The 17,791-nt window shown below is 51.5% G+C and overlaps 1 protein-coding gene and 1 long non-coding RNA gene across 3 annotated transcripts; both read right to left on the minus strand.

The window, feature by feature from the left end:
- Nucleotides 1-4,447: 4,447 nt before the first annotated feature.
- On the minus strand, nt 4,448-5,086 carry LOC147348945 (uncharacterized). The gene is made up of 2 exons (XR_015150253.1): nt 4,952-5,086; nt 4,448-4,861 (listed from the first exon to the last, which is right to left on the minus strand). It is a non-coding gene; the product is annotated as an uncharacterized LOC147348945 (long non-coding RNA).
- Nucleotides 5,087-11,512: 6,426 nt separating this feature from the next.
- Nucleotides 11,513-16,430, minus strand: LOC147348946 (uncharacterized). 2 transcript variants are annotated; one of them, XM_086365110.1, is made up of 6 exons: nt 16,036-16,430; nt 15,751-15,961; nt 13,582-13,630; nt 13,373-13,489; nt 12,951-13,025; nt 12,433-12,556 (listed from the first exon to the last, which is right to left on the minus strand). In XM_086365110.1, exons 1-4 carry the CDS (start codon nt 16,303-16,305, stop codon nt 13,399-13,401), a joined length of 621 nt encoding a protein of 206 aa, XP_086221236.1. In that variant the 5' UTR covers nt 16,306-16,430; the 3' UTR covers nt 12,433-12,556; nt 12,951-13,025; nt 13,373-13,398. The 2 variants fall into 2 exon arrangements, 1 of the variants encoding a protein (XP_086221236.1); XR_015150290.1 differs by lacking the exons at nt 13,373-13,489; nt 13,582-13,630; nt 15,751-15,961; nt 16,036-16,430 and adding an exon at nt 11,513-12,052 and having other exon boundaries at nt 12,134-12,556; nt 12,951-13,183.
- Nucleotides 16,431-17,791: the final 1,361 nt, after the last annotated feature.

Raw genomic sequence — 17,791 nt, forward strand, 5'->3', positions numbered from 1 at the left:
CCAAGAAGCCCTCCCAGGCAGGCACTTGCTTCTCAGAGAGATTGCCCTATGCATGTTCATGACAATCAATGCAAACCCAAGAAGGATAATCTCTCTTTGAGCAGCAAACACCACTACTGGCAGGAAAGCCATTTGCATTGTGGCAGAGCTGGCCTCTGCTCCAGGAGTGAGTCTAAGACAGACAGATTGGACAGGCAGGGTTAGTAGGCAGGCAACACGGGGCTGTGGGCAGAGTTCCTGGCCGTGGGTGAATCCCGCATCCCAGAAGTGGTACCTCCACCACGGCCCCCTCCTAACGCTGACCCCCAGGTAATCTCTAAGATTCCTGCAGAAGAGGGGGCTCTGGAAAACGCTATATAAACATGGCAAACACACAGAGAACAAAATTCATTCAGACTCGAAATAATCCCGAGAGCAGTCTCAGGACCGCACGACCAGACCGAGGGCAAGTCAGCTGAACGGCACACCTCACACAGAGCATAGGAGACCCCTGACCACCCACTTCCTTCTTTGACGGCGATGTTGCATCCTCCGAGGTTTCCAAGCAGCATTTGATACTGAAAACGTGGATTTTCCTCTATGATTAATCGTAAATAATGTACTCATAGAAGGAGAATCTACCTTTTAAATACCAAAGAAGGATTCTGTCCAGGAGAACTCCAATCTGTGCTTCAGTCATCAAACATGAAAGTCACGTCGGGCAGACAAGCCTCCACGGATGGACGGACAAGAGACCCACAATGTGCATCTCACCGAGTGGGCTGCTCGGCCAGAGATGGTTCCCGAGTATGGATGAACCCCAGGCGTCCGTCCTTAACTAAGACACGGCATGCCACCCACCCACCAACCTTCCACCTGCCCAGGCCTCGGGGCCTGGCCCTCCAGTCTCTTCCAGAAACATTTCCAGAGTAGAATTTGATACTGAAAACATGGATTTTCCTCTATGATTATCTATGAATCACGTAAACATAGAAGGAATATCCACCTTTTAAATACCAAAGAAAGATGGAGTTCTGGATAAGACTTGCGTGCGTAATTTACCGAACATGGAAGCAAGACGGCCAGGGAAGCTGTGTCCAGTCCTGTGGCAGAGCTGCGGCCACACGCCATGGCCTCCTTGGCTGGTGGGCTCCTCAGCGAGAGGGGGCTTCTAAAGGTGATGGTCAGCAGACATATGACACGAAGGAAGCACATGTTCTGCAGCCCACCACCTTTCCACTAACCCAGGTTGGGGGCTCAGCCCTGCCTCCTGCCCCCACCCGCATGCCAGTCCCAATCACGTCTCCAAAGCAGCATTTGATACCGAAAATGTGGATTTTCCTCTATGATTAATCACCAAACCTGTAATCATAGAAGGAAAATCTACCTTTTAAATACCAAAGAGGATGGATCCCGGGAAGCGTCGCCCTGGGCACGATCCATCTGAAATGAAAGACACATAGCAAAAACTGCTGAGCTGCCCTGGAGAAACCGGGACCCCAGCCTCTCCCCCCGAGTTGGCCACTCGGCGGGAGGGTCTCCCCAAGACAAGCGGGTGGTCCGCAGACATGTGCCAGGAACGGATCACATGTGCTGGGGTCCACCAACTTCCACTTACCCTGGAGGGGCTTAGCCCCACCTGGCTCCCCTGATGGAGATTTCAGTCCGGGAAAGTTTCCAAGCAGCATTTGATACTGAAAACGTGGAATTTCCTCTATGTTTAACCACAAATAACATAAACATAGAAGGAATATCCACCTTTTAAATACCAAAGAAGGATTTAGTCCCGGAAAGCGTGAACCTGAGCACATCCGTCAGAAATAGAGAGAACACAGGACAAGCCCACTAGGCGCGAGCCTCTGGAGCTGGCGGCCAGGAAGGCGCCTGTCCCGTCACTAAGGGGGAAGGAGGCGGAGTACAGGTACTCCCTCCGCGTGTGTGTGTGTGTGTGTGCGTGTGTGCACGTGTGTGTGGTTGTGTTCCGGGCGACAGTTAACCTTCCTCTTTCTTCAATGAGGGGGCGGATTTTGTGTGCAGAAATGTCTCAAAAGCAACTTTAGATACTTAAAATGTGGATTTTCCTCTATGTTTAGCTGTCAATCCTGTAAACATAGAAGGAATATCCACCTTTTGAATATCAAACATTGAGCAGCCCTGGGAAGCACAAGCCAGAACATGATACAGCTAGAAAAGATGCAACTGCAGGCCATCAAGTCCTTTCTAAACTCCAGGATGGAACTATGACATCAGACCCTGGCCCCTTGGGGTCTGCCTTGCTGTCAGCCCCCCTGCTGAGGGAAACCCTGGTATCTCCACCCCAATCAGGTCTGGAAAAGCAGAATCTCATTCTGGAAAAGTGAACAGGCTTCAAAAAGTCACCATAAATAAAGCAAATACAGTAGGAATAACTATCCTTTCAGTAAGTCCTGAAAATATCATAGTGAAGTCGCTCAGTCGTGTCCGACTCTTTGTGACCCCACGGACTGTAGCCTACCAGGCTCCTCCCTCCGTGGGATTCTCCAGGCAATGTTCCTAAAGTCAAGGTCAATTCCGTGAAGCCCTCCTGAGGCATCCTACAACACCAAGTGCAGGAAAGTGTGCAGGGTCGTCAGGCATCCTTTCTCATACCTTGGAGGGATGAGGACATCAAAGAACCTTCTAGAAAGTGAGATTGTATTTGGAAGGTCCCAAAAGGCAGGACTGGGTAAATCAACAGGATAGGCTGTTGGGGTGCATTAGACAAATACAGTGTCACTTCAAACCCCACTGAGAGGCTTACCAGCCACCCTCCCTCCCAACCAAAAAATTTTACAACTTCCAGAAAAATCACTTTTTAGGTGGACCAGGGGGATACAGAGACTTACCAAAATAGGTGCTGTGAATTCCTGGTAAAGCGTGCTTCCTAAAGTGAAAGCACAAGTGTTACTCACTCAGTTGTGTCCAACTCTGTGTGATCCCATGGACGGTAGCCCACCAGGCTGCTCTGTCCATGGGATTGCCCAGGCAAGGATACTGGAGTGGGTAGCCATTTCCTTCTCCAGGGGGTCTTCCCGACCTAAAGCAAACAACACATCAGCAATAATCCCAGACTCAGTCCCTGTTCTGCACAGCTGCCATCACCTCTGGGAAGTCCTCCTAAACCCAGATTCGATATTGAAGACAAATGAGCCAAAAGGCAGTCTTCAGAAACAAAGCACGTATTCTGTGGTTGACCCTCCGTTCGTATTCCACAGAGAGGCACTGATACGGGTATTGCTTTTCTAAAGTTGGAATTGGTTCAAAAAAACCTTGACCTGGAAAACTAGGGCCTGTCACAAGGGTGGAGGCAGGCACTCTTTCTAGAGATGAATGGACCCCACGGGGAGGGGACCAGGTCACGCCCATCATCTACAGAGCCAGAGCCCCTCCCCTACAGCCTTGGCTTGCTGAGGAAGCAACCTTGAACCCCTGACGTCCCCCAAGCATCATTTATCATAAATGAGGCAAACATACACAGCCCAGCGCTTTCCACAGGCCATTGGGAGCTGTGCCACACCATCCAGGTTGGTGTTTCCTCCATGAAGCCTTGTCCAAAATAAGTGGGCCGTGGATGTTTAGGGGATCAGAGGGTCTAAGTTTGTGACCAACATCGCTCAAGTACCCAGGAGTGAGTCTTACAAGCATGGTCATGCATGAGGAGGACATGCTATTTAAGGAATAATTCCCAGCTGGGCTGTATTTTTTTAAAAATTGAAATGCAGGCAGCCAGTTGAGATTTGGAACAGATGTAGTGACTAGCCATGAAACTCCTCTGCAAGGGTCCTGGGGAATCTATGTCAACTCACCTGTTGTCTCTTCCAAGAAGCAGGCATCATGCCCTGAGTGTCCTGCTGAGGATAACATGCCAGGTGGGCTACCAGGGGTCCATGAGCTGATAACCATGTCTGCTCACTGTTGGGCTTAACCCCCTCCCTCTCCTGTTACCCAGACTTCCCTCTGGAATGGTCTTCCTGGAGAACTCTCCTTGAATAATCCACCTGCCTACAAGTCTTGAGGAACTCTTCTCCAAGTTTAGGATAAAAGTACGTATTAAAAACAGCACTCTCCTCCCCAGCAAAACTACAAAAAGATAAGTCAGAGACAATTAGATGAGATACAGCACAGGGGCCTTTGAGAAGTATGTAAAGACTTTGTAGTCTCTTTCTGTTAAGAACTTTAAAATTGTAACTTTCCCAAGAAGACTGGTATTTTGTCTTAAAAAAGTTATTATGAAAATAAAACAATCTGAAAAATAAGTTTTATACTAAAGCATCAGTACACCTGCCACACAGTCATAACAATTCCCAGGATCATCTCATCTTTATCATTATAATTTGTTCAGTGTATTTCTGGTGGCTCATCTGTTCTTTCAGAGGTTAAGCTTTGGAAACCAAAACACTGAAGGTTTTGGTTCAGGATTCTTCTAAAACTCCAAAAAAAAAAAAAAAAGTGCTAAACAACTTTTTGTTCACATTTATTTGTCAACTGTTTAAAAAAAATTGGTGTTACACAGCCTAATTTTTCACATTGACAGATTTACTGTAAAAAACAGGATGATAGGGTATCATTTAATACATTCTTAATTTGCAAAAGAAGAAATGAAGAAAAACAGAGGAGAACACTAGCCATCTGGTCAACCATCTGTTCCCATGCCCTCAGAGTGGGGCTAACACCTCCCCACTCCCCATGCCAGAACTTGACCCCTCACTTGCAGCGAATCCTTCAAGAAGGCATTTGATGAAGAAAAGAGATCAACCGTGCAATATCTGCCACAAATAAAGCAAATACATCACGGACAACCTCCTTTCGAACATCTCAGACCAGCTTCTGTGACATGTTCCTCTTCTGTCTGCTGGACATCCTCCTGCAAAAGAAATGGATGGTGAGCTCTCACACGCAGAGAACAGATGCCATCAAAGACCTCACGCTCCCTCCGAGCCTTCCTTCGACTTACCTGGTACGCAGGTATAAGTGGCCCTCCCTGACATCAGCTGCAGGATGTGGACAGCCTCCCAGGTGGGAAGGAGGCTCAGTTCTGAAGGCTGTACCTTTCCTGTTTCCTTGGGCATAGGACAGAGGCATCACTGGGCGACTTCACATACCATGGGTGGCTCAGAACCAGAATCCCCCTCCAGGAGGTCCTCAGGGCTGCGGAGACTCTGGGGCTCTGGGGCCAGCTGCCCTCCATCTTGGTTCAGAAAGCCTGGCAGTGTTCCTGCATCTGAGCCTTCCCATCATCCAGGAGGGTGGCCCTTGACTTGGTCAATCAGGCAGGCTCTGTGAGCCACATCTTGGACAGCCTTTCTTGACGGACCTCTGGCGATAGCTGCTTCTTCTCCAAAGTTGTTTCTGTCCCCATGACAGTCTCTGACAGGAGGACAGGCCCCCAAGGATGGGTGGGGCAGGAGTCAACTGTTCCGCAGGCAGCCACTGAGCCCAGCATCACACAAGTGCCACTAATGGGGTTCGTCATTAACGTCTCTTCCCGGAAGCTGGAGCTGGGCTTCCGTGATGAGGTATGATACTCAAATAGAAGTGTATCCATATTTTTCATCATAAACAAAGCTAAGAAACACAGACAACCTCTTTTCTAGTACCAAACAGAGCACTGAGAGGAACCAACCCTGCGGCCTCTGGTCCCAGTTGGCAGAGCTCCAGAAACTCCTCCTAAGGAAGACAGAAAGTGAGCGTCAGGGGACCGGCTGTCCAGGAATGCCACTCGAACTCTCTAGACAGCAACTGGCCACTTACCCTCCGGACCTGCCAACGCCAAGAGTCCCAGCTCTGATGGCCCTTCTTCCACGTCGGATTTGATACTGCAAAGAGGTTGGCCAAGACCGATTCGTAATAACTAAAACGAATTCACCTGGGAATACCTCTCTTCAAGGACCACAGAATAGAAGGGTCCACGGGGCCCTGTGGCGCCTCCTGCGGGAAGATGGAGGCAGCTGCATGGAGCCAGAGGCCGAAAGGCGTGACAGCACCAACTTTTAAGAGGCGCGTCCACTTGTTGGTCCCAACCAGGGGGCTGACACCAACGTTCCTGCTCTGCCAACGACATCTGGGAACATGTGCCTCCAGGGCAGGACTGGAACCTAGAAAGAGGGGCTGAGCAGAATTAGTCCCAGTGAAATGGCCGTCCTGGGAAAACCCCTCTTCCAGAACCCCAGGGACCGCCACCCTCCACAACATCAGGTGTCCCTGATCAGCCCTCCTAGGGGGTGTGGGGGACGGTCCCCCAGGGGACGATCACAGCTAACATCCATGCACCTGGGCACCATCCAGCTCTGCCTCCGGAGAGGGCTGGTGGATCGTTTGCATCGGCTCTGAGTTTTCGTAGTTGTCACTGCCACTATTTAGCTGTATTATTTTGGGAAGGGGGCCGCTTCTCATCCGAACCTCCCCCTCAAATCCTGGGTGAAATTCTTCACCTGGATGTGTTTACCCAGCCTCTCTTGCAGTGGGAAGTGGGAACATGACCGAGGGCTCTCACAGTCATGCCCGTTCTTAGAGGCAGGCATGACCTGTGATCAAACCAAGGATGGTCAGTGGATGAGGGGCCAGCCTCCACGTACGTGCCCAGAGAGGCAGGGGCGCCAGAGCCCTTCCCATGACGTGCCCTGGGGGCCAGGGGCTCCTCGAGCTGAGATGAGGGACCAGCCTCCACATACATACCCAGACAGCAGAGACGCTGGAGCCCCTTCCGTGAAGCGCCGTGGGGGCCGGGGCTCCTCCAGCTGAGATTTGATGCCGGAAAAGAAGTGCACCATGTTTGTTTCGTCACATATCAGCGAAAAGAACATGGGCAACTTCTTTCCAGGCACCAGTGGTCAGCCCCGACGGGCACGGACATACTCACAGCCCATGGTCCGCCTGTGTGGAAGGGACACTGCGTGTCAGGGTGCGGCGGCCGGGCCTTGGCCAGTACCATCCAGTCAGTGGGGGCTTGAAGGCGGTGGGGCGTCTGCTCACCTGGGAGGAGGCGGACGGCGCTCGTGTCTGCAGCGTCCAGGCAGCCCTCACAGGCGAGGCTGATGCGGGGCGGAGGTGGGTCACATGGCCGTCATGGATGAAGTCAATCAACCCCAGCCTCTCTCTTACTCATGATTCCAGGGAGAGCTCACGGGCAGAATCCAATAATCAGTATAGCCAGGTTCCGTATGTTTGTGATCAAGTCCGCAAATGGTCAAGCAGAGCATCATTTCAGAGGAAATGGGGTGGTCTGGGACCCTGAAATAAAATCTCCTCCGTGAGTCAGTGGTTCTGCAAGGCATCCTCTTGAGAAATGCGAAGCCAAGGACCTCAAATTAGGTGGGACAAGTGCCGAAGCAGCATCTGCTGTCCATGGACCACCCCTAGGGTGCCTGGCAAGCTCCTGATTCCAGCATCCCCTTCTTACAGACACTCCTGGTTCCTTTGAGAGATGGTCTAGTTCTACAAGACAGTCTGTTCAGGATGACTTGTGACAAATACAGAAAATCCATCACAGAGGCCACTGGACAATAGGGATGAAGAAATTATGTCTTTTGCAAAGTCAGCATCACTTCCAGGAAGTCCTCCTAGGGAGCGGGGAGCCTGCGGGCGAAGGAGGCAGGGGAGATGTTCTGGGGTCCAACCGTCCTTCAGGTCTCTGGGAGAGGGGCCCATGCCAATGGTGTTCCCTGGACACAAAGCACATGAATTGGGGATTACTAGTCATTCATAAATTAAACCAAGAGGACAACGTTTTTGAAGTGCAAACACAGTAAATCCGTAAGAAAAAGGCATTTTTCACCAAGACTTCACCTTGGGACATTGAAGATAGCTGAACTAAGAGACATATATCCTTGAAAGATAAATGCAGGGTTTTTGTTTGTGGATCACTGCAGCAGCATGGTATCATCTGTTTATATCCAAGTAAGATAAAACCCAACTCAAACTGGCCAAAAATAAAGGGAGAGAGAGGCTTCATACAACTGAAAACCGTCAAGGCAGGGCAAGCTTCAGGCAAGGTTTGATTCAGGGGCTCAAACATGAGAGAAATCAGGGGACACTGGGGAAGAAAAAAAGATTCGGCAGGCGGGGGGCAAAAATCTTGACCAGAGTCTACTACAAGTGCCCACATGCCTTCCATGAGGTCGGCACCGGAACCAAGAAGTCTTCGAGGCTGAATTGGATACTGAAAAAGAAGTGCACCGCGAATGTTTCGTCACATATAAAGCGAAAAAGACACGGGCAACTTCTCCTTAAGCACCACACGTCAGGATCGTTCAGCAGCTCAGCTTCTCCGCGTGGCATCACTTCTGAGAGCAAATGGGTCCCGCTGGCACATCAGGTGACATGTCATCATGAAACAGGTGCCAGAAGGGACGTTTCACAATTGTCAAAACACAGAAGACGGCTCAAGGGCAACACTGCCTCAAAGGAAGGGGAACGACCTTGGGCCTGGCAGTGTGGCCACTGCTGACTGCTTCAGCTCGCAGAAGTGCCCCCATGCAGACAGGACACGGGAGGTATGTGAATGAAACCCGAGTTTCTGGCGGCCCATGTGGATGACTGGCACACCCTTGCCTGTCTCCACATCCCACCCTCGTTGTAACCTCCTCGTGGTGCCGTGGACCTCCCATCACGTGTCTTTGGGCTTGGCTGTGTGACTTGCTTTGACCAGTGAGACGCGGACAGAGATGTGCCTGTTGCAAGTTTCAGTCTTCAGCAGCCTCTGAGTTTCCCCTCACTTTCTAGGGCCCTGTCATGGCTGCGAGACCCACACACCAGGCAGTGCAAGAGGAGAGTGACAGACGGTGAGTCCCACCTTCACCCCCTGGAGCAAGCCTCATGTCCAGAACGTGTTTTAGGTACGGAAAAAGTGAAAGCCTCTCAGTCCTGTCCGACTCTTTGCAACCTCATGGACTGTAGCCCGCCAGGCTCCTCTGTCCATGGAATTCTCCAGGCCAGAACACTGGAGTGGGTTGCTGTTCCCTTCTCCAGGGGATCTTTCCAACCCTGGAATTGAACCAGGGTCTCTTGCATTGCTGGTGGATTCTTTACCAGCTGAGCTACCAGGGAAGGACACTCAGAATTAGTGGACCAGGAGACACATGTGCTACGCTGAGCATATGGTCTTGAGTGAGATATCAACATCCATACCTTCACAGATGGTGAACTCCAAGGCGTGTTCTCTGCCATAGGTGTCATGTCCAGAATGCATCTGAAGCAGTATCTGACAATGACCAGTGTCCATCCTGGATGAGTCCTCCTAGGTCAAAAAAATGCTGAACAACAGACACAGAGATGAGTGACGACAGCAAAGCCTCCTCCCCAGGCGATGAACGTGGGTTTGAAATGCACTCAGGGAGAGGTTGGGTTCTACAGGTGGTAACGATCCAGGAGGCGCACATTGAAACCTGCCTGTGAGCACACACCGAGGCCGGTGCCTCAGCTACTCGCTCACTGGCAGCGGCACAGATACCAGTGGTGCTGCCTGGAGTCAGGCATCACATCCGGGAAATCCTCCAGGTGGTTTTACTACTGAAAAGAGATGGACCATGTGATATTCATCTCATACATGACAACCTCATCAAACAGCCTCTTTTCAGACCCCGCAAAAGAGAGCTGACGTCACGAAAGAAGGTGCTCCCAACATTAGCACTATCGGCCATAGACACACACACACACACACACACACACACACACACACGCACAGGCACACACTCTGGACAGACAGGACCCTGAAGCAGGTAACACACAGGTCCTGTCTTCAACCTGTGCTGGGGGCTGGGCCTCCTCCCTAACGCTTGCAGTGCAGCTTAGCCATCCGCCTGGGAGAGGTTTGACTGGGAAGAGACGATTGACTGACGATCGCTTCTACTTATTTTTTAAAAGGCGGGAGAGGGAGCCCCTGAGAGGGCGACCCCTCTTCCCATACAGCAGACTCACAACGGTCCCCCATCCTCCTGTATCTTTTCCAAAGTCGCCAAGATGTCATCCCACAGATGGACTGGGTGCTGGTGGATAGTCAAACGGGTGACCTACATCGTAAATGAAGTGCACGTCACCGGCCTACCATCCCCTCAGCTACCCTGGAGAGCGGCTGGTGTGTCCAGAGAGCCATCCTGGCTGGATCCCACCCTGAGGCGCCACCACCCACCGTGAGTCACCCCGCAAGGGGCAGCCTCCCTCCAACACAGCAAGCTGGGCCCTTCTCCAAACGTGGCTTCCCTTCCAAGCAGCTGTCCCTGCGACACCCGACAGTCCGCCTTCCCCCGGCTACTCAGAGTGCAGCTGGCCACGTCCCTTCCCTGAAGGCTGCATCGGGAACAGGACGTGCCTCCAGGGTGGGATTTGATACTAAAAAAGAGGTTTCCCGTGTATGTTTCATCATAAATAAAGAGAAGACAACACGGATAACCTCTCCTTCAAGTATCGAAGATTAGCCCTGGTCAAAAACACACACCAAAAAAAAAGCAAAACATCGTGCAGCCTTCCGCTGATGCTGGAGAAGTTTTCCAGAGTCTGTGTGGCCCCGGATGGACCAGTTGACATGTGTCGTATACAAGCGAAGAGTCTGAATTGAGTGTCTTGGGGTTGCTTCCAGAGGTCAGCCAAGAAACCCTTTAAGACTTAACACTGCATAGAGGTCACTTGTGAAATATTTTCCACCAGTACAGAGAACATTTAGTTACAACTGCTTTCCAGGAATTGGAGCTTTCCTTGATGGGGACACTGTAACCTCCTTCTGGAAATATTGATATATCAGGCCTCAGGAAGTGTCCCAGCAATGGTTTGCATCCCAAGGTCACCGTTATCAGGAGCAAATTCACAGATAAATCCCACATTTTGTGGTCAAGGGGCCGGAGATGTGGTCTGCAGTGAACAGACACCCAGGCCCTGCAAGGAATCGGCTATGGGTCCAGGTAATCTTCCAGGTAAGCTGTGGTTCTAAAAACAGATGCATGATATCAAGTTAGTCCTAAGTAAAGTGAGCGCCAAGGCAGGGTAGGGACAGCTGGGAATAGAGCCAGGCCTCCATCTTCCACATGAAACACCACTTAACTACTTTCCACTGCCTTCCATTTAATTCAGCAGAATTAAGGAAGAAAAACAACTTTCATTTCTGGAAGTCAGTTGGCCAAATGTTTGTGCCACATCTGGGTTAGCTTTTCTGTTTTACTGCAAAACCCTTTTGACCATAATTCTTTGATGGGGGAATACTGATCTCTGCAGACTTTCATTTCACTAAGGAGGCAGGCCCACCCCAACAGGCTGGGAGAGCTAGGACTCAAAGTCACAGAAAAAGAAGCCCAGGCTTTCTGTTGTCAAGTGGTATAATGGTGCCCTCCCCTCTCTCTGTAGCTGGCCTTTAGAGCAGAGGACAAAGAGGGTCACCACTCAGGCTGCCCAACTCCACCCTGACAATCTGTCTCTGATCCCTGGTGAGCCACCAGAGTGCGCAGCCTGCAAGAACGCAGCAGCCGCTACCCTGGACACATCAGAGGTGATGGCCCCCGCCACGACCCCACTTCCTCACCTTTCTCTCTTTTTCCCCTCATGGCTCTTTTCTGGTGGAAGGAATAATGTTTGGGCATCAGCTAACAGGATATTAAAGACTAGTAGTCTTTCCTGGTGGCTCAGATGGTAAAGAAGCTGCCTGCAGTATAGGCAGCTAGGTTTGAACCCTGGATTGGGAAGATTCCCCTGGAGAAGGAAATGGCAACCCACGCCAGTATTCTTGCCTGGAAAATTGCATGGATGAAGGAGCCTGGTGCTGCAGTCCATGGGGTCGCAAAGAGTCAGGCACAACTGAGCACTAACACTTTCACTTTCTTCACTGCTGTTTATGGCTACCACCACAACTGTTCTGACACTCATCAAACCAAGTGGGGATGAGGTGGAAAGACCTGGGGCTTCTCAAGAACCCGTGTCCCTTCCCCAGCTGCCACGAAAAAGCCCAGAACTGAGACACGGCCTAGTGCCATTGAAACAAACACCATGCAGACAACCTACCTCTGAGTCCCGGCTCTAGAGCTGACCAAGAACCACTTTCTTCCCCAAAGGTTGGCGTCACCTCCATGGAGTCCTACTGGAAAGGATATGAAAGGAGCATCAGCATCAGATACACCACGCAGAGCAAGGGAAACAGACGTGTGGGCTCACTTACCCTGGACTTGAGCTGACAACTTCTGTCTCGTTCAGGAAATCTTTCAAGCTGGTATTTGACACTGAAGAGAGGTTGGTGTGGATGCCCCTGACGCGTGCATGCTCAGTCATGTCCAAGTCTTTGCGACCCCATGGCTGCAGCCTGCCAGGCTCCTCTGTCCATGGAATTCTCCAGGTAAGACTACTGGAGCAGGTTGCCACTCCCACCTCCAGGGATCTTCTTGACTCGGGCGTTGAACCTGTATCTCTGCTATCTCCTGCATTGGAAGGCGGGTTAATTATCAGCTGAGCCACTGGCGAAGCCCTTTGGTGTGAATAATTTGTCATAAAAGATGGAGTATACTGAAGGAAACCTCTCCTTGAGGACCGCAGAAAAGAGCCACCTCCAGACACACAGCTTCCTCCTCGACAGCAGCACTGCCCCCTAAGGATGAAGTAGATACAATGGTAAGTGAACCAGGTGTGTCCCGGGTAAAGCGCATGGCCTGCGGTCAGCTCTGTGCTCATTTCTCCTGGACCAGGGTTGATGATAAAGCCCCCTTCCCTGAACTGGTGTAACATCGAACATTCCTAAAGAGGTACATGCACTCCAGAATTCCTACTGGAAATAAACAGCTCCTATCCCAGACCAACTCTAGAGACTGCCAAGGCCTCGTCTTGATCTCAGAACTGGTTTTTCTCCCCAAAGATGTCATTATGTCTAGGACATCTTTTCGGAATAAACCAGAGATTGAGGGGCATGCTGGCCATGCAACAGGCATTCGCCAACATGGGTTTTTGGGCTAAGTCCAAGCTAAATGCAACCACAGATGACCTACCTGTGTGTTCCAGGCATGGAGCTATCTTGGGGACCATGGTCTTTCTCTACATGGGCATTCCTTTGGGAAGTACTCCTGAGAATGGATAAGATACTGATGGTTAGTGGAATAGGTAACTAAAATCAGAAATACGGGACAGGCTTGTGGGCAACAAGTTATTCGTATCTACAGCACCCCATCCCACAGGCTGAGGTCTGGACCAGAAGGCCTCCAAGGTGGGATCTGATACTGGAAAAAAGGTTAACCAGGTGTGTTTCATCCTCATGAAAGAAACAGAGACCTAGAAAACCTCTCCTCAAGTACCACCAATTACACTGACATGAGCTGGTTCTTCCTCAGACTTGACAGCCAATCCCAGAAGCCCTGTTAATACGGATTGCACACGAATGGTTAGTAGAACAGGTGACATGAGTCATACATACAAGGCACAGGCTTTGTGGTCAACCACTTATTTCTGTCCACTGGGCAGGAGCCGACAGTAAACGTCTTCCCCGGAAGCTGAGGTCTGGACCGGAAGGCCTTCAAGATGGGATTTGATACTGGAAAAGAGGTTAACCAGGTGTGTTTCATCCTCATTAAAGAAACAGAAACCCAGAAAACCTCTCTTCAGGTACCATGGATGAACACTGACCAGAACACCAGTGATTCTTCCCCAGACTTGACCTTCAATCCTGGGCGTCCTATGAGTACGGAACTGGACTCTGGCGGTTGAAGTGCCGGTTTAAGCCACTGGTTGAGCGCATGCTGTCCATCCAAGTACCCCAGTGGAGCACACCTGGTGGCAGCCTCAACATCCTGAAACTGGCATTGTGGCCAGAGGCTGCTGAGACTACAGAGATGCTGCTCAGAAGAGCTGTCACATTTTTGGTTCACCCCCGGGGCAAACTTTTCTCAGTTACCATAGAGACACATATGCCCCCAAGCCAAGGTGGGTTCCCCCCTCCAAATTTCCCCCCAAGGATTCCCTGGATACTGAGGTGTATGACCTGGGTCATCAATAAAGTCCACACACCCTGGTCAGCTGGTCGCTCCAGTACTTTGGGGTGGCGCAGACAGCATGCCCCTTCCCCTGAGTTTGGATGGCCTCACAGCTGGGAAGCCCTCCAAGACAAGATCCCCTACTGCAAACGAGTCCAAGTCCGCAGTATCTGGCACGTGGGTGGCAGACGCCTTGACGGTGTTCTCTTCCGAGTCTAGCGGAGGCCCGGCTGATCCCGCAAAGTCTCCTTCCCCCAGAGTGGACACTTCTTCCGGAAGTTCTCCAAGAGGGGATTAGATACTGAGGGTTAGTGGACCAGGTCACAAACGGCACAAATAAAGCGTGTGCTCTCTGGTCAACCATCTCATGTACCCAGGCACGTGGTGAAGCCATTCTCCTCGTCCGCAAGTTAGCCCTGCCCTCGAAGCCGCCAAGCCAGCAAGGTCTGCTGAGAAGAAGGCTGCCGCGCGACAGTCATCAGCACACACAAGACAAATGCATCACAAACAAACCCCACCGAGTGGCAAAGAGCGCAGAGCTAGTGTGCCCACCCGCCGCAGAGGTTAGCTCCAGGAAAGCTCGCAAGGCGGGATTAGATACTGCAAAGAGGTCGACCGTGTAATGTGCGCCATAAATAAAGCGAACGCGCCACGGACCACCTCTCTCCAAGTACCAAGCAGCGGCAGTGCTGACACCGGGGCAGCGGCTCTTCCTCAAAGCTGAGATCACCTCCGGGAAGGTCTTCCAAGGCGAAGATGTGATATCGAGAAGAAGTAGACCATGTGTCCTACGTCATAAATAAAGCGTACACACCATGGTCAACCGCGTCTTCAAATACCAGGAAGCCGACCTCGCCTCGCCTCCCTTCATCTGGGACCACCTCCCGGAAGCCCTGGCAACCTACATCATGAGTTACCAGCCATTAGCAAGGGTGGCCGTGACCACACACACCCACGCCCAAAGCCACTACTACCACCTCCAGGCTGCCGGTAAGGCTGGGACTGAGTGCTGAGTGCTGGCTGGGGGAATAAAGCCCGTGGTCTGTGCTGGATGCGCCTACCACCTACTTCCGAGCTGGCGTGGCCTCCAGGAAGTCCCCTCAGGCTGACTGATGCTGAGAATTAGTGGACCATGTGACATACGTCATAAAGCACACGTACGTTTTATGGTCGACCATCTCTCCACATACAGCGAAATGGTGCTGAAGCCAGACCAGCGCGTCTCCCACGAAGTTGGCTTGGCCTCGGGGAAGCCCTCTGCGACTGAATTTGATATTGAGAAGACGTGGACCACATTACATACGACATAGAGACAGCGCATGTTCTATGGTCAACCATCTTTTCAGGTACCGTGGGAAGGGCTGATGTCAGAACCGGCGTCTCTTTCCTCTCCTTAGCATCACCTTCCGGAAGCCCTCAGAGGCCAGATGCAGTACTGAGAAGAGGCCCCTATGCAATGTCTGCTAGAGGCGCAGTGGACGCGGCACAGAGAAACCCCTCAAGGACCCACAGTGGAGATGACGCCGGGACAAGCACTATGCCTGATACTCAGCACTGCCTACAGGAAGCCCCCCTAGGTGCAGTGGCTGTTACGAAAAGGCTGACTGAGTCACATGCTTTGTAAGTAAGACGTATGAAGCATGGTCAACTTCTTCTAAGTATCTCAAAGCAGTCCTGGAGCCAGAACCAATACCTCGTCTCGGAGGTGGACATGACCTCCCTGGAGACTTTTGAGGCTGAACGCGATACTGAAAAGAAGCAGACCACATTACATACGCTGTTAATCAAACACATGCAGTGTGGTGGAACCCTTTCCAGGTACCGTGAGGTCGGCGTGGGGGCCAGAACCAGGGCTCCAACTTGGCTCTCAGGCTGGCAGCATCTTCGGCAAGTTCCTCAAGGCTGGGTGGGAGATGGGGGAAGAAATGGGCCTGTGGACCGCACATCATCTGAAAACACTTGAGGCCAATCAGATCTTCGTGGGGGCTCAGTGTTGAATCCAGAGCCGAGGCGTCTTCCCCGAGAAGACTAAGCTTGATATGGAAAAAAGATAGACTGTACACGCATCGTCAATGAAAAATACGAGTCAGTGTGTCTCTTCAAGTACCTGGTGTGGCATCGTCTTGTGGGCGCCGTATCCGCCTCTACATGGGCACGTGGTCCTGAAGTCAGTGGAGCATAGCCTTGAGACTGATGGGACGCAGAAGGTGGCAGAGCCCTGCGTGAACATTCTCCGTGCTGGCCACGGTTTCTTCAAGGACCTGGGCGAGGGGTGTGCCACAGTGGAAACGGGATCACTCCCGAGAGGTGAGCATTGTCCTAGGGAAGCCCTTGAAGGCTGCATTTGACAGTGAGGAGGAGACGGCGTCGCAAGCATTAACAGATTAAGTACACATCTACCAGTCTACCATTCCGCCAAGTACCATGGAGCGGGGAGGGCGCGGAGACCAGCGTCGCCTCTCTTGACTTCAGGCTTTCTCCAGGAGGCTTTTGATGGCTGGGCTGGATACCAAGAAGCGGTTTACCGTCCCACATACATATTCAGAATGTATGTGGGACGGTAAACCATTTCTTCAAGTACCGCACGATGGCAGTGACGCTGGACGAAGGCTGGCATCTGCAAAGTTGTCTCTGGGGACCTCTTCACGGCTGTTTGATGCTGAGAAGAAGCAGGTCATGGTGTCATACTAAACAAGAGTTTCGAAGTCAATCATTGTCACTGAATGCCAGAGAGCAAGCAGCACTGATCCCGAAAGAGAAGCAAGATCCACTCCCCAGAGACGGTGAGATTTCCCGAGGCAGAACTTGATATAAGAAGAGCGAGAGTATGGAATTTCGCATCATGCAGAAAAGAACATGCCATACAGAAAACCATCTCTTCGAGTGTCATGGAGAGGCCTGATGCTGGGTCCGAGGGCGCCTCCCTGAAGATGGCGTCACTTCCAGGGGCCTCGAGGATGGATTTGATACTGAGGGTTAGTGGACCGTGTTACATACGTCACAGATAAAGCGTACGCTATACGGTCTACTATCTCTCCAAGTACCACACAGGGACGCCGAGGACAGAGGCTGGGACACGTCCAGAAAGTGTTCCAGAGCTGGAGAGAATCAGAGGGCAGGCCGACTACAACACACACATCATGCGACAAGCACACACGGCTAGGAGTCTTGTCTCCACAGTCAGGAGCCGGCGCGGGCGCTGGAACGGGACGCTTATCCCCAAAGCTGGCAACTCCTCCAGGAAGCCCTCCAAGGCTGCATGTCCCACCGAGCAGAAGTGGACGATGGTCTGTTTCATCATTCCAAAAATATCGATCAAATGCCCACTAGGTGTCAGGCACTGTGTTGGATCTGAGAGGATGGGTAGGTGGGTATGGCAGGAGGGTGGGCATGGCATGTGGCAGAGAGGAACATGTGAGGGGCTGGTCGTGAGCAAATTGATGAAAAGAAGACGGCATGTGCGCCATCACAAGGAACACCTGCCTAGTTCTCCTGAGCAGGCCAAGCAAGTAGTCTCCGGGCACATGAAGCCCAGGTTGTGAGCCCTAGTTCTGAGCATCAAAAAAAAAGAAAAAAAGAATATATATATATATATGCCACAAGATTGTTCCAGGCCAGATGGGCTCTGAGCAGTAACCACTGTGCCATCTTCGGTAAACCAGGCAGATGTCATTTTGGTCAACAGACTCCCTAGGGTCAGAACCTCCATCTCATCCCCAGTCTCGGCATTGCCTCCAGAAAACCTTGGAGGAGGAATTTAATATGGATCAGAGGTGGACTTTCATACAAACATAGGAACTTCAACATAGGGGACTATCTCTCCAATACCGTGATGGAAGCTGGGCTGCTGGGTCTCCCTGAAG

The sequence above is a fragment of the Bos grunniens genome, chromosome 21 (genome assembly GCF_055505025.1).
Source record: "Bos grunniens cultivar Pamir isolate PY7600 chromosome 21, Bosgru_T2T1.0, whole genome shotgun sequence".
Classification (NCBI taxonomy): domain Eukaryota; kingdom Metazoa; phylum Chordata; class Mammalia; order Artiodactyla; family Bovidae; genus Bos; species Bos grunniens.